General features: G+C 35.6%; 1 protein-coding gene across 1 annotated transcript in view; it reads left to right on the top strand.

Annotated features, from left to right (window-relative positions):
• Nucleotides 1–21,512, top strand: part of PSMD1 (proteasome 26S subunit, non-ATPase 1) — a 94,678-nt gene that overhangs the window by 15,623 nt on the left and 57,543 nt on the right. Inside the window, exons 7-16 of the mRNA XM_055299923.1 lie at nucleotides 759–985; nucleotides 5,298–5,358; nucleotides 6,472–6,600; nucleotides 8,385–8,473; nucleotides 9,154–9,232; nucleotides 9,716–9,889; nucleotides 11,715–11,826; nucleotides 12,562–12,758; nucleotides 14,450–14,545; nucleotides 15,549–15,613. Of these exons, the coding sequence (XP_055155898.1) occupies nucleotides 759–985; nucleotides 5,298–5,358; nucleotides 6,472–6,600; nucleotides 8,385–8,473; nucleotides 9,154–9,232; nucleotides 9,716–9,889; nucleotides 11,715–11,826; nucleotides 12,562–12,758; nucleotides 14,450–14,545; nucleotides 15,549–15,613 (1,229 nt within the window). The remainder of the gene's footprint in view (nucleotides 1–758; nucleotides 986–5,297; nucleotides 5,359–6,471; nucleotides 6,601–8,384; nucleotides 8,474–9,153; nucleotides 9,233–9,715; nucleotides 9,890–11,714; nucleotides 11,827–12,561; nucleotides 12,759–14,449; nucleotides 14,546–15,548; nucleotides 15,614–21,512) is intronic.

The following is a 21,512-nucleotide window of genomic DNA, read 5'->3' as shown; positions in this document are numbered from 1 at the left end:
CTGTTGTTTCAAGTATTTCTTGACTGTGTGATAATCATTTAGTGGATGCACTTTGCCTTAACCATTCTCTTGTTATTGATCATTTATTTTGTTTCCATTATTTCCTATTCTTAATTTGTAATAACTTTGATTAATGTGTTCATTTTGAAATTAGCTGTTTGCTACTTTGAGGAAACAAAATTTAATTTGAATTCTTAAAAAATAAAAATCCTGAACTTATTGGATAGTTTTGTTGAAATATGACAATTATAAGAATAATAAGAGAAATACTTCAAAATGGTTATTTTAGTGCCTTTTATTCTGGCCTAGCATGATACAATGTGTGCTAAATGAATGACTCCTATAATTTATGGTTAAGCAGAAAATTCAAATTAAGGAGCACTTGATAATAAAATACAGGTAAGATTTGAAGAAGCCAAGATTCATTCACCTACTAATTATCAAGTACTGCTAATTGCCAGGCACAATATTAGGAGCTATGAATATAAACTGTTGCTTTTCTTATGGAAAGAAGATGCCATTTTTAGGAAAACTGCCTAGTGCCAGGATCAGAAATGGAATGCTAGAGCTGGAATTAAAATTTTAAATTAATCAGGTTTTTTTTTTTTTTTTAAAGAAATGGAGTACTAGAATAGCTTATCTCCAGTTTGCCTGTGCTTATATTTTAAGGTTTTCTGTATTACTAATTGTCATTGTCTAAATATTTTATTGGCAAAGTTTTCAATCATTATGTAATTGTCCCTTTATCTGCATTTCAGTGCTTAATTTTCTTAGATGATCCTCAGGCTGTGAGTGATATCTTAGAAAAACTGGTAAAGGAAGACAACCTCCTGATGGCTTATCAGATTTGTTTTGATTTGTATGAAAGTGCTAGCCAGCAGTTTTTGTCATCTGTAATCCAGAATCTTCGAACTGTTGGCACCCCTATTGCTTCTGTGCCTGGATCCACCAATACGGGTACTGTTCCAGGATCAGAGAAAGACAGGTATAAGTATCTTTTTCTGCATCAGAGCTAATTGAACAATCTTTATTTCATTTTGCAAATAGTTGGAATATTCATAGACTGCATAGTCTATGAAGAATTTCAAAATTAGCTTTCATAGATTGTAAAGTCTTACTAAAGCTATTGCTCTGTTTTGCACTCTGTTGGGTACATTAAAGACCAAAGAAAGGGACCCTTCTAGAAAGAAATGGAAGTGATTGATAGAGAGGGCCAATTGTGTATTGCTAGCTAAGCAAGTAAATAAAATTTCAGGTGGGTGGAGCACCTTGGTGGTTCAGTTGGTTGAGTATCAGACTCTTGATTTCAGCTCAGGTCTTGATATCATAATCATGAGTTCAAGCCCGTGTTGGGCTCCATACCCAGCATGGGGCCTACTTAAAAAAAAAAAAAAACTTCAGATTGGTTAAGTGCGCTAGAATTTAGATATTTGGAAAGTAAGAAACATTTCCAGCTTTTTGTGCTTTTATTAAAACTAAATATGTATTTATCTTAGGCCAATACAGTATTAGATTTTATTTTTTTGTAATTTCTTATGTATTTAGACCATTTATTAAAAATATTTAAATGTGTCTTTGCAATGGAGCGCCTGGGTGGCTCAGTTGGCTAAGCGTCCAAATCTTGATTTCTGCTCAGGTAATAATCTTGGTTGTGAAATCAAGCCCCGTATTGGGCTCCTGCTCGGTGTGGAGCCTGCTTAAGATTGTCTCTGTCTTCAGATTTCACTGGCCTTCTAACTTGCCCTCAAAACACCAGAAATAGTCCTGCCTCAGTAAGGTTTTCTTGAATTTTAGTTTTTAGTATTTGTTTTCTTCCCTTATTTTTCTTTTTGGGGACCTATTGTTAAATGTAAGTTGGATTTTCTTTTCCTAGTCTTCTATATTTCTCACTTCCTTTTGAATTCTTTTCAGCTCTTCAGTTCTTTTAATTGAATAATATTTTAGATATTATAAAATGCATATATCCTGATGCTACAGTTGAAGGAGTTCTGACAATATAAACACCCATATAACCATCACCTCTGTTATCATCCCAGAAATTTTTCCTGTGCCCTTTGAGGTCAACCCATTCCCCCTGAAGCAAGCACTGGTTTGCTTTCTGTCAGCATAGGTTAGTTTTGCCAGTTCTGAAGTTCATAAAACTGGGTCAGATAGCATGTCTTTTGTTTCTGCTGCTTTCACTCAACACATTTGTGATGTGTATCTGTTTTTTGGATGAATCAGTAACTGATTCCTTTTCAGTGTTGAGCAACATTTCATTGTATATACCAGGTTTGTTTATTCATTCTTACATTGATGGACATTTGGATTGTTTCAGAACATGACTATTAGGAACATTCCTGTATAAATCTTTTTGTGGACAGATGTTTTCTTTTGGGTAAATATGTAGGATTAGAATAGCTGGGTCACAAGGTATATGTTTAACTTGGTAAGAATCTGCCAAACTATATTCATCATGGTTGCGCATTTTACCCTCCCAGCAACAATGTATTAGCATTCCGTTTGTTTGCCAACAGTAGATGTTATCTCTTTAATATTACTCATTCAAGTGGTATAAAGTGATGTTTTGCTGTAATTTTAGTACAAGTAATTTGTCAGATATATTGTTATGAATATATTCCTCTAGTCTTTGGCTTATCTTTTCATTTTATTGGTAGTTTTTGATGAACAGAAGTTTTTATTTTTGATAATCCAATTTTCCATTTTGTTATCCCAATCTAAGAAATTCTTTGCCAACTTCATAATTGTAAAGATATTCTGCTACACTTTTTTCTAGAAGCTATATAGTTTTAGTTTTGTCTTTAGGTCTGTGGTAGAACTCAGCTTAACCCTTCATATGTGGTGTGAGGTAGGAGTAGAGTTTGTTTAGATGCATGGATGTCTAGCAGTTTCATTACCATTTGTTTATTTTATTATTTTAAAAAGATTTTATTTATTTATTTATGAGAGACACAGAGAGAGAGACAGAGACACAGGCAAAGGGAGAGAAGCAGGCTTCCTGCAGGGAGCCCGATGTGGGACTGGATCCCAGGACTTGGGACCACGCCCTGAGCCAAAGGCAGCCGCCCTGAGCCAAAGGCAGCCGTCCTGAGCCAAAGGCAGCCGCTCAACCACCGAGCCACCTAGGCATTCCATTACCATTTGTTTAAAAGACTGCTTTCCCTTTTGAATTTCTTTGGAGCTTTTGACATGCGATAATGTTGATAGATTTTTCTGTTCTTTTCCATTTATCTATTCATCTTTCCTTATACCAGTACCACAATATCTTTATTACTAAAGCTTAAGTTAGTGGAAGTCCTGTAGTTACAATCTCCCTTTTTTCTCCCTCTCACTGCCAAGTTTTGGGTCTCGCATTTCTATAAGTCTGGGGGGTATTCTCATTGTAGTTGCATTGAATCTCTTCAATTTGGGGTAAATTAAAATCCTAACTATTGATTTTATAATCCATAAGCATACTATTGTTCTTCATTTATTTAGATTTCTTTTTTTTTTTTTTTTTAAAGATTTTATGTATTCATGAGAGAGAGAGAGAGGCAGAGACACAGGCAGATGGAGAAGCAGGCTCCATGCTGGGAGCCCAAAATGGGACTTGGTCCTGGGTCTCCAGGATCACACCCTAGGCTGAAGGCAGCGCTAAACTGCTGAGCCACCCAGGCTGCCCTATTTAGATTTTCTTCAATATTTCTCAGCAGCATTCTGTAGACTTTAGTTCAGAGATTTTATACATTTTTTCTTAAATTCATTCTTTTTTTTTTTTTTTTTTTTTTTTTAATTTATGATAGTCACAGAGAGAGAGAGAGACAGAGACACAGGCAGAGGGAGAAGCAGGCTCCATGCACCGGAAGCCTGATGTGGGATTCGATCCCGGGTCTCCAAGTTCGGGCCCTGGGCCAAAGGCAGGCGCCAAACCGCTGCGCCACCCAGGGATCCCTTAAATTCATTCTTAAGTATGTTTTTTTGATGCTATTGCTAAGTGGTATGTTAAATTTCAATTTCTAAAAATCACTTATTAGGTCTAGCAAATTTTTTTATAGATCTTTTTATAGAATTTTCTACATAGAAAATGTCATCTGAATGGAAACAGTTTTACTTCTTCCTTTATAATTTTCATACCTTTTTCCCCCTCTTGTTTTTCTGCATTGGCTAGGATTTTCAGTGTTATTGGGCAGACCTAAGAGTGAACATCCTTCATTGCTGATCTTAGGGGAGTAGCATTTGGTTTATTTGTTAATTTAAAATTTTTCTTCCTTACTTTCTTCTTTATTTGTGTTGTGTTTATTTGCTTTTATGTACTATCTCAGTTAATGTTCTGAAATTATTTTTCTTCATTTCTAATTTTCCCCTAGTTTTATTTCATTTCTGAGTTTTCTAATTCTGATATGTTTTATTCTTTTATATCTTGTATAATTTTCTTAATTTTTTTTTTTTTACTTCTTTTGAAATAAATTTTTTTTTAAGAGAGCGGGGGGGGGGGGTAGGGGGAGTTGTGAGGGAGGGACAGAGGGAGAGGGAGAAAGAATCCTAAGCAGGCTCCATGCTCAGTGCAGAACCCAGGGCAGGCTTGATCTCACAACACTGAGATCATGACCTGAGCTGAAACCACAAGCTTAACAGACTGAGGCGCTCCAACGCCCCATAATTTTTCTTTTCTAATACTGTATGGGATTTTACTTTGCCCCTTATCTATAGCTTATGTTTACTGAAAGTTGTTTTCCTAACTTTTTGCAAGAAGGCTATTGTGTTACGGAGTTTTAAACAAAATGGTGTCTTATGATCTGAGATTGCTTAACTCTGTTTACATTCTCACTTTTATTTGGGCTTTCTTTTTCCTTTGTTTCTGCCATGTTAATTTGTATTCTGTGCCCAGCATTTTCTTCTCAGTAGAGTGCTTTGACCTAGAAGGAAGCATTGACTGGTTGGTTTTAAGAGCTGTTGGGGTCCCAACTGCTTCACTTAAACTAGTATTTTGTAGCTGCTGATGGTGTATTTCTACCTGTTTTGGGAGTCTGGGGGATGCTTTGTCATCTGGTTTTGTTGTATTTGTTGTCCATCCTAACCTGGTTAGTTGCTTTGTGTGTTTTTATGAATTTATTTGGAAGAAATTAAATCCCTGGGCTTTCTCCATCTTATAGAATCTTGTGTTTCTTAAGGGAAATACTTAAGTAATTAAATATTTTTTCCTTGCAAAATACTTAATTTGAACATGATTCACACCTTCAATTTGGTAACAAGTTACCTATACATACTATTTAGAAAAGATTTATCAGATTAATAATTGTTGGTTCTCTTCATTTTAGTGAGTCAATGGAAACAGAAGAAAAGACAGGTAGCGTACTTGTAGGAAAGACACCAGAAGTGGTAAGTATGTTTTTTGAAGTTGAGGTTACCATTTAACATATATTCCCACAGTATATATTGTAAGTTATTTTAATATGTTATATATTTGCCTTTATGGAGGTTTAATATTAAGTTTAATAGCAAAATCATTTTATAAAAATAGATCTGTAAAGTAAAATTTTAAGGACTGACCTTAGAAAGCACTTAACTTAAAAAAAATCAAATCCGGGGATCCCTGGGTGGCTCAGTGGTTTAGCGCCTGTCTTTGGCCCGGGGCGCAATCCTGGAGTCCCGGGATTGAGTCCCCGAGTTGGGCTCCCAGCATGGAGCCTGCTTCTCCCTCTGCCTGTGTCTTTGCCCCCCCCCCCCGTCTCTCTCTCAAATAAATAAATAAATAAATAAATAAATAAATAAATCTTTTAAAAAAAATCAAATCCTTAGATGCTTACAAAAGATTAAGCTCTGTCTAGAATAACTGTTTTGCTTGTTGCTAGGTGGGAAAAAAGTATGGCCTCTAACAAATAAATGGCGAGTTATCATAGAAGGGTGCACTTTAGTTGTCTTTGTTGTTTTTAATATTTATGGTGTATGGAAGAAATGGAGTAAGTATTTGAACAGTAGATTGTTGGATGTAAATGTTTCTTCCACTAAGAATTTTGACTTTTGATACTCAGGTATATAAACTTCAGCTGTCTTTACCTGGATGACTTGGTACTTTATGAAATCATATATATGTGTTGATGAAGTGTGATTTTGATTTTCTAGTTTGAGTAGGGAGTTTTTCACCTTAAGTATGAATTGGTTCTGTATAAAAGCTTTCCTTGCAGATAATCAGTAATCAGTTATTCTTTTACATTTTGTTTTTTTTTTTAAATATTAAAATATTTTATATTGGAAGCTTGTTCAGAATGAATTGCATTCTTTCATGAAACTGGAATATCTTGATAGTAGCTTTTAAAGAAATGATTCTTTCTCTCAAATAAATGATATATGAGTTTTCTAGATCCTACTATTAAAATACAAATTTTATTGTGTATATGGACTATGAATTTCACTGATCTAGGGCTGTTTAAATAGAGTTGGCTTAGTGAATTTCAATTATATATAAATTTTCATTCTTGTTTGTTTTGGCAGAGTCCAGAGCCCAAGGACCAGACTTTGAAAATGATTAAAATTTTAAGTGGTGAAATGGCTATTGAGTTACATCTACAGTTTTTAATACGAAACAATAACACAGATCTCATGATTCTAAAAAACACAAAGGTAGGAAATTCATCTCTAATGGAGGCTTTCTTTTGTATTTATTTCTTTGTTGAATATTAATATGTATACTTATTTCTTTTTTTGTTTTTTGTTTTTTTTTTTAATTTATGATAGTCACAGAGAGAGAGAGAGAGAGAGGCAGAGGCACAGGCAGAGGGAGAGGGAGAAGCAGGCTCCATGCACCAGGAGCCCGATGTGGGGCTCGATCCCGGGTCTCCAGGATGGCACCCTGGGCCAAAGGCAGGCGCTAAACCGCTGCGCCTCCCAGGGATCCCCTGTATACTTATTTCTTATTGACTACTTTGTTGTATTTTATTTTGATTAAGAAAATAACTTCTTAAAAAAATAAAAAAGAGAGAAAACCCTTGAACTTGTTGAGAAGAAAGAATTAATAGTGATTGAGCTCCTGTTTTTGTGTTTACCTTTGCTGGGAGGTTTAGTGGTATTTTTCTTTTTTTTTTTTTTTTTTAGTTAACTTTTTATTTTAATATATATATGTAGCACTTGGACAAATGGCACGGATCAGAACATTAATACAGTTTATGTGTCTTTTTTCCCAATGAACTATAAACTCTGTGAGTGCAGCAGTTTCTACCTTGATATTATGTAACCTTTGTTGAGATATTGATCCTAATTACTAGTATTTAAAAATTTTTTTTTTTAATTTTTATTTATTTATGATAGTCACAGAGAGAGAGAGAGAGAGAGAGAGAGAGAGGCAGAGACACAGGCAGAGGGAGATGCAGGCTCCATGCACCGGGAGCCCGACGTGGGATTCGATCCTGGGTCTCCAGGATCACGCCCTGGGCCAAAGGCAGGCGCCAAACCGCTGCGCCACTCAGGGATCCCTAATTACTAGTATTAATTTTGATCTTTTACTAGGTAATATACTCATTTGGTTCAAAAAAATCTTTATTATGAAAAAATTTATAATATGAAAAATCTTCACTTTTTTGTCTTAACTACCCAGTACCCTGTGACAAAGTCATTTATTCTTCTTTTAGAACTATATATATATATATTTTTTTTTTAAGATTTTATTTATTTATTTATGCGAGACACATAGAGAGAGGCAGAGACATAGGCAGAGGGAGAAGCAGGCTCCATGCAGGGAGCCCAATGTGGGATTCAATCCTGAGACTCCAGGATCACGCCCCCGAGCCAAAGGCAGATGCTCAACTGCTGAGCCACCAAGGCGTTCCAGAACTGTATATTATTTCATTACTACATAGTTGTTTGACACATGTACTTCTCAAACTTCTAATAATTACAAATGACAAATAGACACAGAATTACATAATTTTTATTTATAATAGTTATTTGAAGCTGATCTTTATAATATAGTTTCATTAAAAATAAGATCACTTTGGTGACTGCCAGAGGTACAGAGTGAGAAGAGGTGCAGTGCTGCTCTTCAGGTTACCCTAACACCTTGGAGATTGTAGACACGATGCTGAAAGGAAATAGCAAATGAAACTATTCAGAAACACCCCCCCTCAAAAAAACGAAAGAAAGAAACCCCAAATAGGAAATCTACTACCTATATTCCTGCCTAAAATCTACTGATCTCAAGTTAAGACCACATATAAACTGTCTGGCTTAGTTTTATAAACTATCTGTTTAATTTTTTGTAAAGAAATATCCAAGATTCATGGTTTAAATAGCAGTTCAGTTTATTAATATTTTCACCACAAAACAGGGCCTTTGATTGTGTGTCTGTCTGCATGTAACCTTGCATATATATAAACACTTTGTCAGTGATAAAAATTGGTTTGTTTTTGTAGGATGCAGTACGGAATTCTGTATGTCATACAGCAACCGTTATAGCAAACTCTTTTATGCACTGTGGGACTACCAGTGACCAATTTCTTCGGTAAATACACTTGAAGGTTACCACTTTGATTTAAAATCATCTTTAATAGGGACTCTGTTGACATTGTTACATGGACATGGAGAGCTTCCCTTGCCTGCTAGTCCTGAATTTTAAATTCTATTTTATTACCTTATACATTTTGTTTTTCAAAGATGTATTTACTTATTATTTTAGAGAGAGAGAGAGAATGAAAGTGCAAGGGGCAGAGGGTGCAGAGGGAGAGAGAGAGAATCCCAAGTAGACTCCCCACTGAGCATGGACCCCAATATGGGAGCTCAGTCCCTCAACCCTGAGATCGTGACCTGAGAGCCAAAATCAAAAGCTGGACACTCAACTGACTGAGCCACACAGGCTCCTCTATACATTTTTTATTGCATAAGCCTGCTTGTTTTAAGGTAAAATTAATTCCCTTTATTAATTGGCTTGAATTTAGGCTTTTACATGAAATATATTAATATAATTCTGCTTTTGTTCATAATGAAATCATGTATCATGCATTTTTAAAAATCTTCAAAATACTAAGAACTTATGAGGTAAAGAGAATCAGTAGTAACTCGAGCTCTTTAAAGTAAAATGATTTGTAATAGTTCAAAGTAAAATCTTAATGCTTTGACTTCAGTGTTATAAAAAGCTTTGTGGAATTCATTTCAGTAGTACTGTTGAATTTTCTTTTCTTACAGAGATAATTTGGAATGGTTGGCCAGAGCCACTAACTGGGCAAAATTTACAGCTACAGCCAGTTTGGGTGTAATTCATAAGGTAATATATACTAATTAGTATGAACAGAAACAGATTTTCTGAAGTTAAAAAATAAAAGTTACTGTAATTCATTTCCGAGTAGATTTTGTTAAATCACATGAGTCCTTACAGGAAAGAATGAAGTAAATAAGAAATTAAAATACATTCGTATATATATTTGTTTTTAATAAAAGGTAGAAATCCTTTTCCCATGAAAACTAAGCCATTTCTCAAAGGATGAATTGAAATAAGTTATTTGCATAGTCTAAGATAAACTTGGGGAAATGTTATAAAACGGGAAAAAAAACTGAAGCATTTGTTTCAAATAAGAATGCGATTGGGTCTCTTAAAATTCCGTCATTTAAGTTACAAAGTTGTCTAGGATAGAGACCTATTTTCTTCTCTTTTTAGAAAGTGAGCATTCTAGAGAAAAGTTAATAATCCTAGAAAATATATCTTTTTTCTCTGACTGTTACTACACCTTTGTGTGGCTCAAATTTACAGGGTCATGAGAAGGAAGCATTACAGTTAATGGCGACATATCTTCCCAAGGACACTTCTCCAGGATCAGCCTATCAGGAAGGTGGAGGTCTCTATGCATTAGGTCTTATTCATGCCAATCATGGAGGTGATATAATAGACTATTTGCTTAACCAGCTTAAGAATGCCAGCAATGATGTAAGTATTTGAATGAAAAACTAATTTCTGTTTCTTAAGAGTCCAGGAAAGCATTATATTTGCCAAATTCTTTTAGTGAATAGAAATTTTGTAGGATTTTGAAATTCTAAAAATAGCAACTTCTTACAGAATTATTTTAAAGTAACTTTGCTTCCTTCTTTATAAACTTAAATTATACTTCTCAGTCTTTTAAACTTTGTATGTGACAAACAAAATAAAGTACCATATATTTGTAAAATACATATCATATTTCCACACTTAAGAGTTTTGGAATGTTGGGACACCTGGGTGGCTCAGCATTTGAGTGTCTGCCTTCGGCTCAGGGCGTGATCCCAGGATCCGGGATCGAGTCCCTCATAGGGCTCCTTGCGGGGAGCCTGCTTCTCCCTCAGCCTGTGTCTCTGCTTCTCTCTCTTTGTGTGTCTCTCATGAATAAATGAATAAAATCTTAAAAAAAAAAGTTTTGGAATGTTAAAAGTGACTTTAGTGATCATTTAGTCAAATTTTGTTATAGGAAACTCAGAACTAAGTCCCAAAAAAATGCATAACTCTCAGGAATTGGAATTCCTGGTTATTTGATATTTTGTAATTTTTTAAATGTAATTCTTTCATAAAAATTTATTAAACAAATTGTTTTTATTTTATGGAACCTTGAAGTAGGATTTTAGACTTCAGCTTTTATGTTAGATTCTTTTTTAGAAGGCTATTAGGAGAGAAGCTAAGTAAGCCAGACAACTTTGTCCTCCTATTTCAATGAAAATATTGAGGCCCTAGGTAGGATGATCTGTCTTAGTTAATAAGCTTCTCATCTATAAATATGATGTACATTTATTTACATCTTTGTCTCATTTCCTATGGTCTTGGGTAAAAATTTTCTTAACAAAGCTCTTCGGTTACCAGCATTAGAAACTTCCACTAATTGACTTAAAACAAGGAGTTTACTGGAAGTAGCTTATGTAATTAAAGAAGAAGTTGATAAACTAGCTCTTGTAAGAGTTAAGAGCTAGGACAGTTCTAGGGATCTAGATAACAGAAACTAATGGAATCATCTCTCTACAACCCTACTGCCAGGATGAATGAACTTGAAATGTTTGTGGTCCTTGGGTCATTTCACTGTAGAAAGATTAAAATTTCAGAGAAACAGACCATCTGAGTGGTCTGTTTTGAGTCACAGTCCCACACTTTGGGTAGGAGAAGGTGGGTGCTTATTAAATGGCAGTCCCACCAAGACTAACCAATGGGAGAGGAGTATTTTCCAAGCAAGATTGGGGTGCTGTCACCTTGAAAGGAAACTGTGCACTCAAAAATGGCACATGACCACTAAGTGTCCCTTTTGAAATAAAAAACAGCTTTTCCCCTTGACCTCATTTTTTCCCACTTCTTTATGGCCATGTTCTATTAGATACCCTTTCATCTCTCTTCAGCCTCCTTCCCCTCAGCCCAGAAGCATAGTTAGGTCTCACTTATCTTAAAATCTTTCTTTGAACCATGCTTCTTCCTCTTAGTTACTGTAATTCTCCCCTTCTCATGTAAACGTATTGAAAGAGAGCTGTACTCTCTATCTCCACTTTCTTATCTTTCATTCGTTTCTTGGCTTACTGTTGTTTTGCATCTGCACGTACATTTCTTTTGAAACTGAAAGTGCTAAGGTTATCACTGGCTGTCTAGTTCTCAAATACGTTGACCATTCTTACTGGGTCAACTGCTCTGCATGTTTAATATCACAATATATTTTTAAATTTGAATAAAATTTAAAAATTAGAATAAAAGCTTGGAATTTTAAGTACCGTGTTTCAAATCAGCAGAGCCTATGCTTTTTCCCTAGATCGTTCGACATGGTGGCAGTTTGGGCCTTGGTTTAGCTGCCATGGGGACTGCGCGCCAAGACGTGTATGATTTGCTAAAAACAAACCTTTATCAGGATGATGCTGTGACAGGTAAACGATTCTTTCCAAAGACAATAAACCAGGATTAACTAATGTAACTAATATTTATTTTCTATTTATATTTTGTAGCCTCTTAAAAATCTAATAGGTTACTTTTTAGATTAGATTATTAGATAATCCAGGGAGTGGATTTTGCCCTATTTGTGAAACTCATAAAAATAGGTTTTGTGATACATAGGTTTTAAGAATGATATATCCGATGTATCTGTCTGTATAACTGATTTTCGTAAGTAGAAATTTATTAGAGTGACCTAATTGTGGCTCAGCTATCTGTACTGCTTGGTGATAACATAGAAAAGTGTCATCATGTCTCCTTTGAAATCACTGTAGGATTTATTGGTACATTCTGTCAAGATTTAAAAGGAAAATAGGGATCCCTGGGTGGCGCAGCGGTTTAGCGCCTGCCTTTGGCCCAGGGCGCGATCCTGGAGACCCGGGATCGAATCCCACGTCGGGCTCCCGGTGCATGGAGCCTGCTTCTCCCTCTGCCTGTGTCTCTGCCTCTCTCTCTCTCTCACTGTGTGCCTATCATAAATAAATAAAATTAAAAAAAAAAGGAAAATAGCTATAATTCAATGGTAATACTTTTTATCCAATGGTTTGAAAAAATTCTGTTAGAAATTATAGTTGTTTTAATAGTTGATTATAGTAAGTGCCACTTCCAATAGGATAGGTTTTATTGACTTTACACACATCATTTTTAAATTTCTACTTTTAACTCACTAGGTGAAGCAGCTGGCCTGGCCTTAGGTTTGGTTATGTTGGGCTCTAAAAATGCCCAGGCTATTGAGGATATGGTTGGCTATGCACAGGAAACTCAGCATGAGAAGATTCTGCGTGGTCTTGCAGTTGGCATTGCATTAGTGATGTATGGGAGGATGGAGGAAGCTGATGCTCTCATTGAATCTCTCTGCCGTGATAAGGTGAGATGATACATTATCTTTTTCTCCCTGCACTCCCTCTCACCCTGGTTATCACCAACATTTACAGAAACACGTCCATTAGAAATTATCTGTGTTCCTATCAAAACGCCTAGCTACACTTGCTGATAAAACTTCTTGCAAGATATATAAAGCCTGAGACGCCTGGGTGGCTCAGTGGTTGAGTGCCTTCCTTTGGCTCAGTAAGTGATTCCGAAGTCCTGGGATTGAGTTCCACATCGGGCTCCTTGCATAGAGCCTGCTTCTCCCTCTGCCTATGTCTCTGCCCCCACCCCCCTCTCTGTGTCTCATGAATAAATTAAATAAAATTAAATAAATTATATTATATTAAAATTAAATTAAATAATAAATTAAATAAAATCTTTAAAAATACATACATACATATATATATATATATATATATATATATATATATATATATATATATATATATATATATATATAAAGCCTAATGGAATGTAGGAAAGGAGACCACTGATTAGACCAGGCGAACAGGACTAATTTGAGAATTTTAAATTTAATCATTAGACTTCAGATTAGTGATTTTCGAATGAGGAGATCCAGAAAAGTTCTTTAGAAATTTACAAGTTAATTTCTTTTGGAAATATTTTTGGAATTTTTGGAATTTTGGAATCACTTCGTAAGAAGTTTCCTTCATTGTTTTTTCATCAAAAACCAGTGAAGTCTCTATGCTTATTTATTTGAGTGAGTTTTTTTAATTGCCTTTTGTTTTATTTATTTATTTATTTATTTATTTAATTTATTTATTAAGATTTTATTTTTTTATTCATGATAGACATGGGGGTTGGGCAGAGACACAGGCAGAGGGAGAAGCAGGCTCCATGCCGGGAGCCTGACACAGGACTCAATCCTGGGACTCCAGGATCATGCCCCAGACCAAAGGCAGGCGCTAAACTGCTGAGCCACCCAGGGATCCCCATTGTTTTGTTTTGTTTTATTTTGACAATGGTATTGTGTATGGTGGGTAGTCAGTGGTAACTAATGCTGTTCTCTGTAGTCTGATACAAAGAACCACTGTTAATAGTTAAGTAATAAAGCTGCTAATTATTTGCTTAGCTCTCAGACTCCGTTTCTGTTCCACTCAGTGCTCAGTGCCTGATAATTAAATAAGCAAGTTACAATCCAAAAGTAGAAGCAAGCTTCTTTGTTTAATAAATGGAAGTTGAGTGTAGAGGATAGTGAGTGTTGGTATTGAACTTGATAACATCCTAGTGATTGTAAAGCAGTACAGACACATGGCTTAGAGCATTGGGAATTAAAAAGGAGTTAATTCTTCCTGTATTAAAGTCTGTATTTCCGGGGCAGCCCCGGTGGCGCAGCGGTTTGGCGCTGCCTACTGCCTGGGGTGTGATCCTGGAGACCCGGGATCGAGTCCCACATTGGGCTCCCTGCATGGAGCCTGCTTCTCTCTCTGCCTGTGTCTCTGCCTCTCTCTCTCTGTGTCTATGAGTAAATAAATAAAATCTTAAAAAAAAAAAAGTCTATTTCCGCATTCATTTAGAAAACTACCAACCACAAAATAGTTCTCATTAAGTTTCTCATTTCTTACCTAAAACCAACTCCTCTCCTACTGGATGCAGCTGTGCCAGTGAGACTATAGAAATCACTGTTTGAAATGATAACTTTCAGTTGATGTAGATTGTTCTTTTTAGGACCCAATTCTTCGACGATCTGGGATGTACACTGTAGCCATGGCTTATTGTGGCTCGGGTAACAACAAAGCTATTCGACGCCTGCTACACGTTGCTGTAAGTACTCTTTTCTTGGATAGAGGTGGAAAGGGAAGTTTGCAGATGGACACTAAATGTCTAGGTTGCAACAGCACCCACATTGCATGACCACCACGAGTGATCTCAGATTCAGATTCTCAATCACTGAACACAGTCAGCTCTAACCTTAGCACCAGGTGTAGAGCAGGGTAACAGTATATCAGGACAAATAGAAATCCTTAAAATCATTCAGTGGCAACTTCTGAAAACCTACTCCAAGCGGCACCCTCATTTGGAAGGGTTAAGACCATGTGAGTGTGTGCAGCCACCTTAGGATAGGGAAATCTCATGAACAATAAAAAACACTTCTTACAGCCTGTGAAGTTAGCTTCCAGATAGCCCCTAGGGGACATGCTCTATTTCAAGAGATCCCTTGCACAGGAAAGCCAGTGCCCATGTTTTCCAATAGGGTGTTCCCACTATAGTCTTCCAAATCCAGATAGAGTTTATGAATAATGTTGCGTGGTAACACAGTGGAGATTGCACATACATTTAGTAGGTTTCCACCATCTTGATGCCAGGAGAAGGTAAACCTCAGGTCATCCTCCGATGCAGAAAGGGTTTAGTTTAGAACTATTATTATTTTCTTCCCAGAGATACATCCCACAGTATTTATTATTAATTTTTTTATCAGTGTAGCATGTAGTATGTTATAAATTGTAAATGTTTGTATTTTGCTTGAATTTAGGGTGTACTTTTTTTTAAAACAACATTGAAAGAATGTTAGATTTTCAGTGTAGCCTGCAAAAGCTATAGTGCAGCTGAAATAATCTTTAGAAGCAGTCCTGAATCTTAAACTTCACCAAGCTTAAGAGGCTTTTAAGCCTTGAAATAAAAGGTATTTCAGATGCGTTTTTCCTAAATTAAGGGAAGACATTCTAATTAATGAGATCTAATTTACTTTTGAATGATGTCTCTCATTAGTTAACTCTAGTAATAGAATGCATAGTATAATATAATCATCCTTTAAAATTTTTCCTAGGTAAGTGATGTTAATGACGATGTCCGGAGGGCAGCAGTAGAATCACTTGGGTTCATTCTGTTCAGGTAATAATTTCTAATTTCTGGTTCTCTTTATAGTCCTTTTTTTTTAATAGTCACTAAACAGAAACTAAATATCTGAGGAATACATCTAGGTTCAGGGTGAAGACCATTTAACAATAAGATCAGTACTGTTGATCTGAAAAAACAAGTGTGTCTTGAAAATCCAAGAATCTATTTGAAAAGTAGTAAAATGACTTTATTATTTCTGTTTATTTTTTCATAACATTCTGTGTATTTGCTTAAGTTTTTAAATCCAAATAGCATATTTAGTAGTCCTCTTTCCATACATATTGGTAATTCAGATGGAATGCTGTTTCTTACATAGGGTTGAAGCTCTTTAATGAGAATAAAAAGTAGAAGCGTGAAAAATTTACAGATTTAAGAAAATATTTTTGGACTTGAGATTTGGAAATGCCCTTGGCATATGATAGCTGTTATTAAGAGTACATACTCTGAAACCAGTCTGCCAGGATTAAATCCAGGCTTTGCCACTTACAAACTGAGTGACTTTGGGCTTATTATTATTAGCCTTTTCAAGCTTCCAATTTCTCATCTGTAAGATTGATAAAATAATAGTACCAATTTAAGAAATGTGTTTTTGGGGATCCCTGGGTGGCGCAGCGGTTTGGCGCCTGCCTTTTGGCCCAGGGCGCGATCCTGGAGACCCGGGATCGAATCCCACGTTGGGCTCCCGGTGCATGGAGCCCGCTTCTCCCTCTGCCTGTGTCTCTGCCTCTCTCTCTCTCTCTGTGTGTGACTATCATAAATAAATAAAAATTAAAAAAAAAGAAAAAGAAAAAAGAAATGTGTTTTTGTGGTGCCTGGATGACTCAGTTGATTAAATGGCAGACTCTTTTTTTTTTTTTTTTTTTTTTTAATGGCAGACTCTTAATTTCAACTCAGGTCATGACCCCTGGGTCCTGGGATTGAGCCTCAACCAGGGCTCCCAGCTCAGCAGAGAGCTTGTTTCTCCCTCTCCCCTTGTTCACTCTGTTTTCCTAAACCACCCCCAAAATAAATCTTTTTTAAAAAGAAGTGCATTTTTGGATGAGTAACTGAATTACTATCTAAAGCTCTTAGGGGCACCTGGGTGGCTCAGTGGTTGAGTGTCTGCCTTTGGCTCAGGTCATGATCCTGGGGTCCTGGTATTGAGTCCTGCATCAGGCTCCCCGCGGGGGGGGCTGCTTTTCCCTCTGCCTGAGTCTCTGCCTCTCTCTGTGTCTTTCATGAATAAATAAATGAAATCTTTTTAAAAAAATCTAAAGCTCTTAGAACAGCATCTGGCACTACTACTAAGTGTTATTTAAGCTATTTAAGCATATGATAGTAGGAGCAACTATAACGGTGACAGATGCAGTAGTACTTTTCTTGCAGTTCTATCTACTTATCTCTAATCTCAAGAATCATTGTTTCTTTTGGCTAAGATACTTTATATTAAAATCCAGCAAAGGCAAATTAAAAGTACTTCTTTTAGCTTCTTTGGACACTGCTTATCATACCTTATTTGTGATGAAATTATACAAAAAAAAAAAGTTTTCAAGGTACATGTTAGATGAGTCAGTTAGATGAGTCTCACTCATGCCCTTTTAATCTCTGGAATAGATTTTCTCCCAGGTTCCTGGGAGTGAACCTTTGTTGTAAAGGTCATAACATAATTCAACAAATATTGAACATCCACCGTGAACTGGTTATAGGAACATCTTCATAACATTTTAGATAGGAAGTTAATCCATTTATCAAAAACTTATCCAGGTAGGCTGTAGACTACTTTACTCCTCTGTGGATTAATATGCTGAATAAAACAGCAGAGTACAGACCCATATAACATACTAATTAGGTTTCTCCTTATACCAGTTTTGTTGAATAAGGTTGTTCAGCCGCATACTAAGTTCCTTCATTGTGTTGTCCTCTAACACTCATTTGTTATACCCATATAACATACTAATTAGGTTTCTCCTTATACCAGTTTTGTTGAATAAGGTTGTTCAGCCGCATACTAAGTTCCTTCATTGTGTTGTCCTCTAACACTCATTTGTTCAACTTGTTCACAAAGATGCTAGAGCCTTCACTAAATCTAAAGACATAATATTTACATAGACCTACTAGTCTGATACCTCCAAAATAGGATACATGATTAGTTATTGTTTTTAGTAATTCATAGAAGTGTCAGATACTCATTGGTTCTTTTTCTAAGGTATGAGAAAACTTATGTGCATTAAGCTATTCTTAGTATTTTTTAAAAATCTGGAATAGATTTCACACTTAATTTCTTGAGTCCTCTCTTTTCTCTTTTTGAACATCAGAATATTTAGCCACTTAGAGTCTTTTTGTATCTTTGCCATTTTCTTTTTTTTTTCTCAAATTTGTCAACATTGGTTCCATAATTACAACCACAAGTTCTATTTAAAGGAAGTGATTCATTTAGCTTACAGAGTTGAACTCGTTTAATGCAGTCAGTCTTTTCACCTATTTTACATTTTTAAAAAATTTTTATTTATTTGAGAGAGAGCACAAGCAGGAGGAGCACAGAGAGAGAATCTGAAGTAGACTCTGTGCCAAGTGCGGAGTCCAGTCTGGGGCTTGATCTCACCATCCTGAGTCACGACTTGACCTGAAAAGAGTCATTAACTTAACTCTGCCACCCAGGTGCCCCTTACCTGTTTTACATTTTGATCAGTCTTTACAACATTACTTTTTATCTTTCTGTTTCAAAACTCATTCTCCTGGGGGAAAAAATGGAAGCAAATAGAAGTTGAATAGTTTTATTTTCTCCCTGTCCATTTTTGGGTTATTATTATATTAGCCAAGCTGTGACCCTAACCTTTCACTGGTTTAGCTCTAGAGTTTATTGTGGGGAGGGGAGTGGGTATTATTGCCATCCAGAGGGGGCTTTTTGTTTTGTTTTAATTCTTAACAGAGAACTAGATAATTTTGATAGGAAAGTATATTTTTCTAAGGATACTTTTAGTAACTGTTGGTTTATATAAAGAATCCTATTCATGATCGTCTCTTTATTTTGTTTCTTTGTTGTCAGTTGTTAATTCTTTCTGGTGATTTTATATTTTGTATCCTGTGAATCAGTGGCCTAGTGTGTAAATTCTACTACATAGGAAGTTGAGCTTCATGAACTGTTTTTCTACCCCTTTTTACCTGACAGCACTTTGCTCTTCAGTTAACATTCATTTCTGCCTTTGCATTTCCTGGGGCTCACTCTCATGCTAATTTCCCAGTTTCAGCAGCAGATGTCTCCTGTGAACTGCTTTTAGGCTTTGCTGAGATCTCTGCTACCTAGGATAGTCATATCCAGCTAATGAATGGTACTCTGTGCTTTTTATTTCTAAGGGACCATTCTGAATTTTGTTTTCATAGTGTGACTCTTTATAAACAGAAGAAACTGGAAAAGATTTGAGATGATTTGTCTGAAAGTTACTTTATAGATGAAGAAAATTAAATGTAATCAACTTGTCGAAGGAATTGCAGTTGAGACCAAATTCTTTAAATTTTAGACTAGTACAATTTTCCTGGAGTGAGAATTTTTAAAAGTGAAAGAAACTTAGAAATATTTTTTTTAGGGGATCCCTGGGTGGCGCAGCGGTTTGGCGCCTGTCTTTGGCCCAGGGCGCGATCCTGGAGACCCGGGATCGAATCCCACGTCGGGCTCCCGGTGCATGGAGCCTGCTTCTCCCTCTGCCTATGTCTCTGCCTCTCTCTCTTTCTCTGTGTGACTATCATAAATAAATAAAAATTAAAAAAAAAAAAAGAAATATTTTTTTTAAAGAGAAAGAAATTGAATTCCAAAATAGTTCATACAATTTTTCATTGTCATAGAACTAAAAAGTAGAACTGAAATTCAAAACAGATCTCATAATAGATTAATGCTTTTTACAACATGCCTTTCCATCAGTACTATTTTCCTTTGAAAGTAATTTTCAAATTTCCTCATTACTTTTAATATTTGGAAAGTTTGTATCCTGTCTCCTAAGAATAGTAAATGTTTTCTGGTGTGCCATTATTTACTTTCTTAGAATGTGCTCCATTTTATCATTTCTTCCCTTTTAGATGTTACATGTCACCTTTAAAATAACTGCAGACATTTGACCTTCTTGAACCATATTTTAAGAACTTATTTCTTCTTAATTTTTTTAATCTTTTTTTTTAAGTGTACTTACTGGCTATGAATACTGAAAACATGCGTAAACATATATTTGTACTTCAACTAAGATGAAATTGTCTTGTGGGAAACTAAAAATTCTCACATGTATTATCTTCTTTACTCTCAGGTAGTCCAGGGAGTTACAGTATTTTCACTCTGTTATTTTCTCTTGATATTTGTGTGTTATATGATAAATATTGAGAATTAAGTTGAAAAACATTTTTGCCAAGGTGAAATGAACTGAGTACGTTTTTTTTTTTTTTTGCTTTTCCTTTTTTATTTACTGAGTACATTTTTTGTGTAATACATAGGTGATTATCAGGCCCATTGTTATCTGTCCAGTAAGCAGTTTTTATTATAACAACTCTTTGTACAGTACTGTGCTTGGCATTGACTGAAACTCAGTTGGAACTGAAAGTAATCTGAATTATTTTAACTTGACATTGGAAAGAAAAGTGAAGAAAGAAGTCAAAAGGAGCATTGATCTTTACATATTTGTTGAAATTAAAATGTTATAATGATCTGATATAGATCTCTTTTTTTTTAAGATTTTATTTAGAGAGAGAGCATGGAAACATGAGCAGAGGGAGGGGTAGAGGGAAAAGGAGAGAGAATCTCAGGCAGACTCCGTGCTGAGCGCAGAGCCCAATGTGGAGCTAGATCTTATGACCCTGAAATCATGACCTAAAACACCCAGGTGTCTGCCTTTGGCTCAGGGTACGATCTCCGGTCTGGGGATCGAGTCCCATACCTGGCTTCCTGCAAGGAGCCTGCTTCTCTTTCTGCCTCTCTCTCTCTCGCTCTTTCATGAATAAATAAATAAAAAATCTAGGAAAAAATAAATCACGACCTGAGCCAAAATCAAGAGTCAGACTCTTAACTGACTGAGTCACCCAGGTGCCCTTGTTATAGACCTTTCTTAAAATTAGATAATCCTGGAGGTCCCAGATCATCTTTGCTCTGACTTAAGCTATTAAAATATAAAATTGGATATTTCTCAGTGTATATATTAATATGCTTTCAGATATTGATGGATCTTGCAAGATGTGAGGGAGATTCCTGGTACATTTTTTTAGACTATAAAAAAGTGGTCCTTGAGTATAAAAATGTTGTGCCATCATGGATCCTTAGAATTTGAAAGAACCCCATCAGTCAGCTTAGTTACTACCAAACGCAAGAATCATCTTTACAGTATCTCCATTCACAATTTTGTATGTTTGGTATATACTCTGTATTCTGCCTCAATGTCTTTGTGTTTATGTTCTTGATGTTATAACTTCCTTAATTTTTGTCTTTTTTTCTCTTTCTTTACTTTGATTTTCCCCTTCATTAATTAATAATAAATATGAAAACAAATGAAAGTTTTTTTCAAAATTATTTTTCTAAAGAGGTACAGTCTATTCTTTGAAGGGAAAACTAGCCTTTGTTGTCATAGGTGTGGTTAACTTCTGAAATTTGCTTTAAAATTATAGATTTCTCTTTTTCTTTTTTTTTTAAATTATAGATTTCTTTAAAGTATTCTGAAATCAAAGAATCAGATCAGAATGGTAAAAGTTTGTGCTCTGTTGTACTTTTTCAGAAATAGTTTATATTGGAGTTGTTACTTTCTAGAAGTAGCAATAGTAGAATTTCTCATTGGCTAGAGAAAGATCTCTCAGCTGATTATAAGCAAAGATTTTTTTTCCAGGAATTGAAGCTAACTAGTTTAAGGGTCATATAGTTTATTTTGTAGGTATATGTAGGTTTAAG

The sequence above is a fragment of the Nyctereutes procyonoides genome, unplaced genomic scaffold, assembly GCF_905146905.1.
Source record: "Nyctereutes procyonoides isolate TBG_1078 unplaced genomic scaffold, NYPRO_anot_genome, whole genome shotgun sequence".
Classification (NCBI taxonomy): domain Eukaryota; kingdom Metazoa; phylum Chordata; class Mammalia; order Carnivora; family Canidae; genus Nyctereutes; species Nyctereutes procyonoides.
This window is presented reverse-complemented; position numbering and strand designations above follow the sequence as displayed.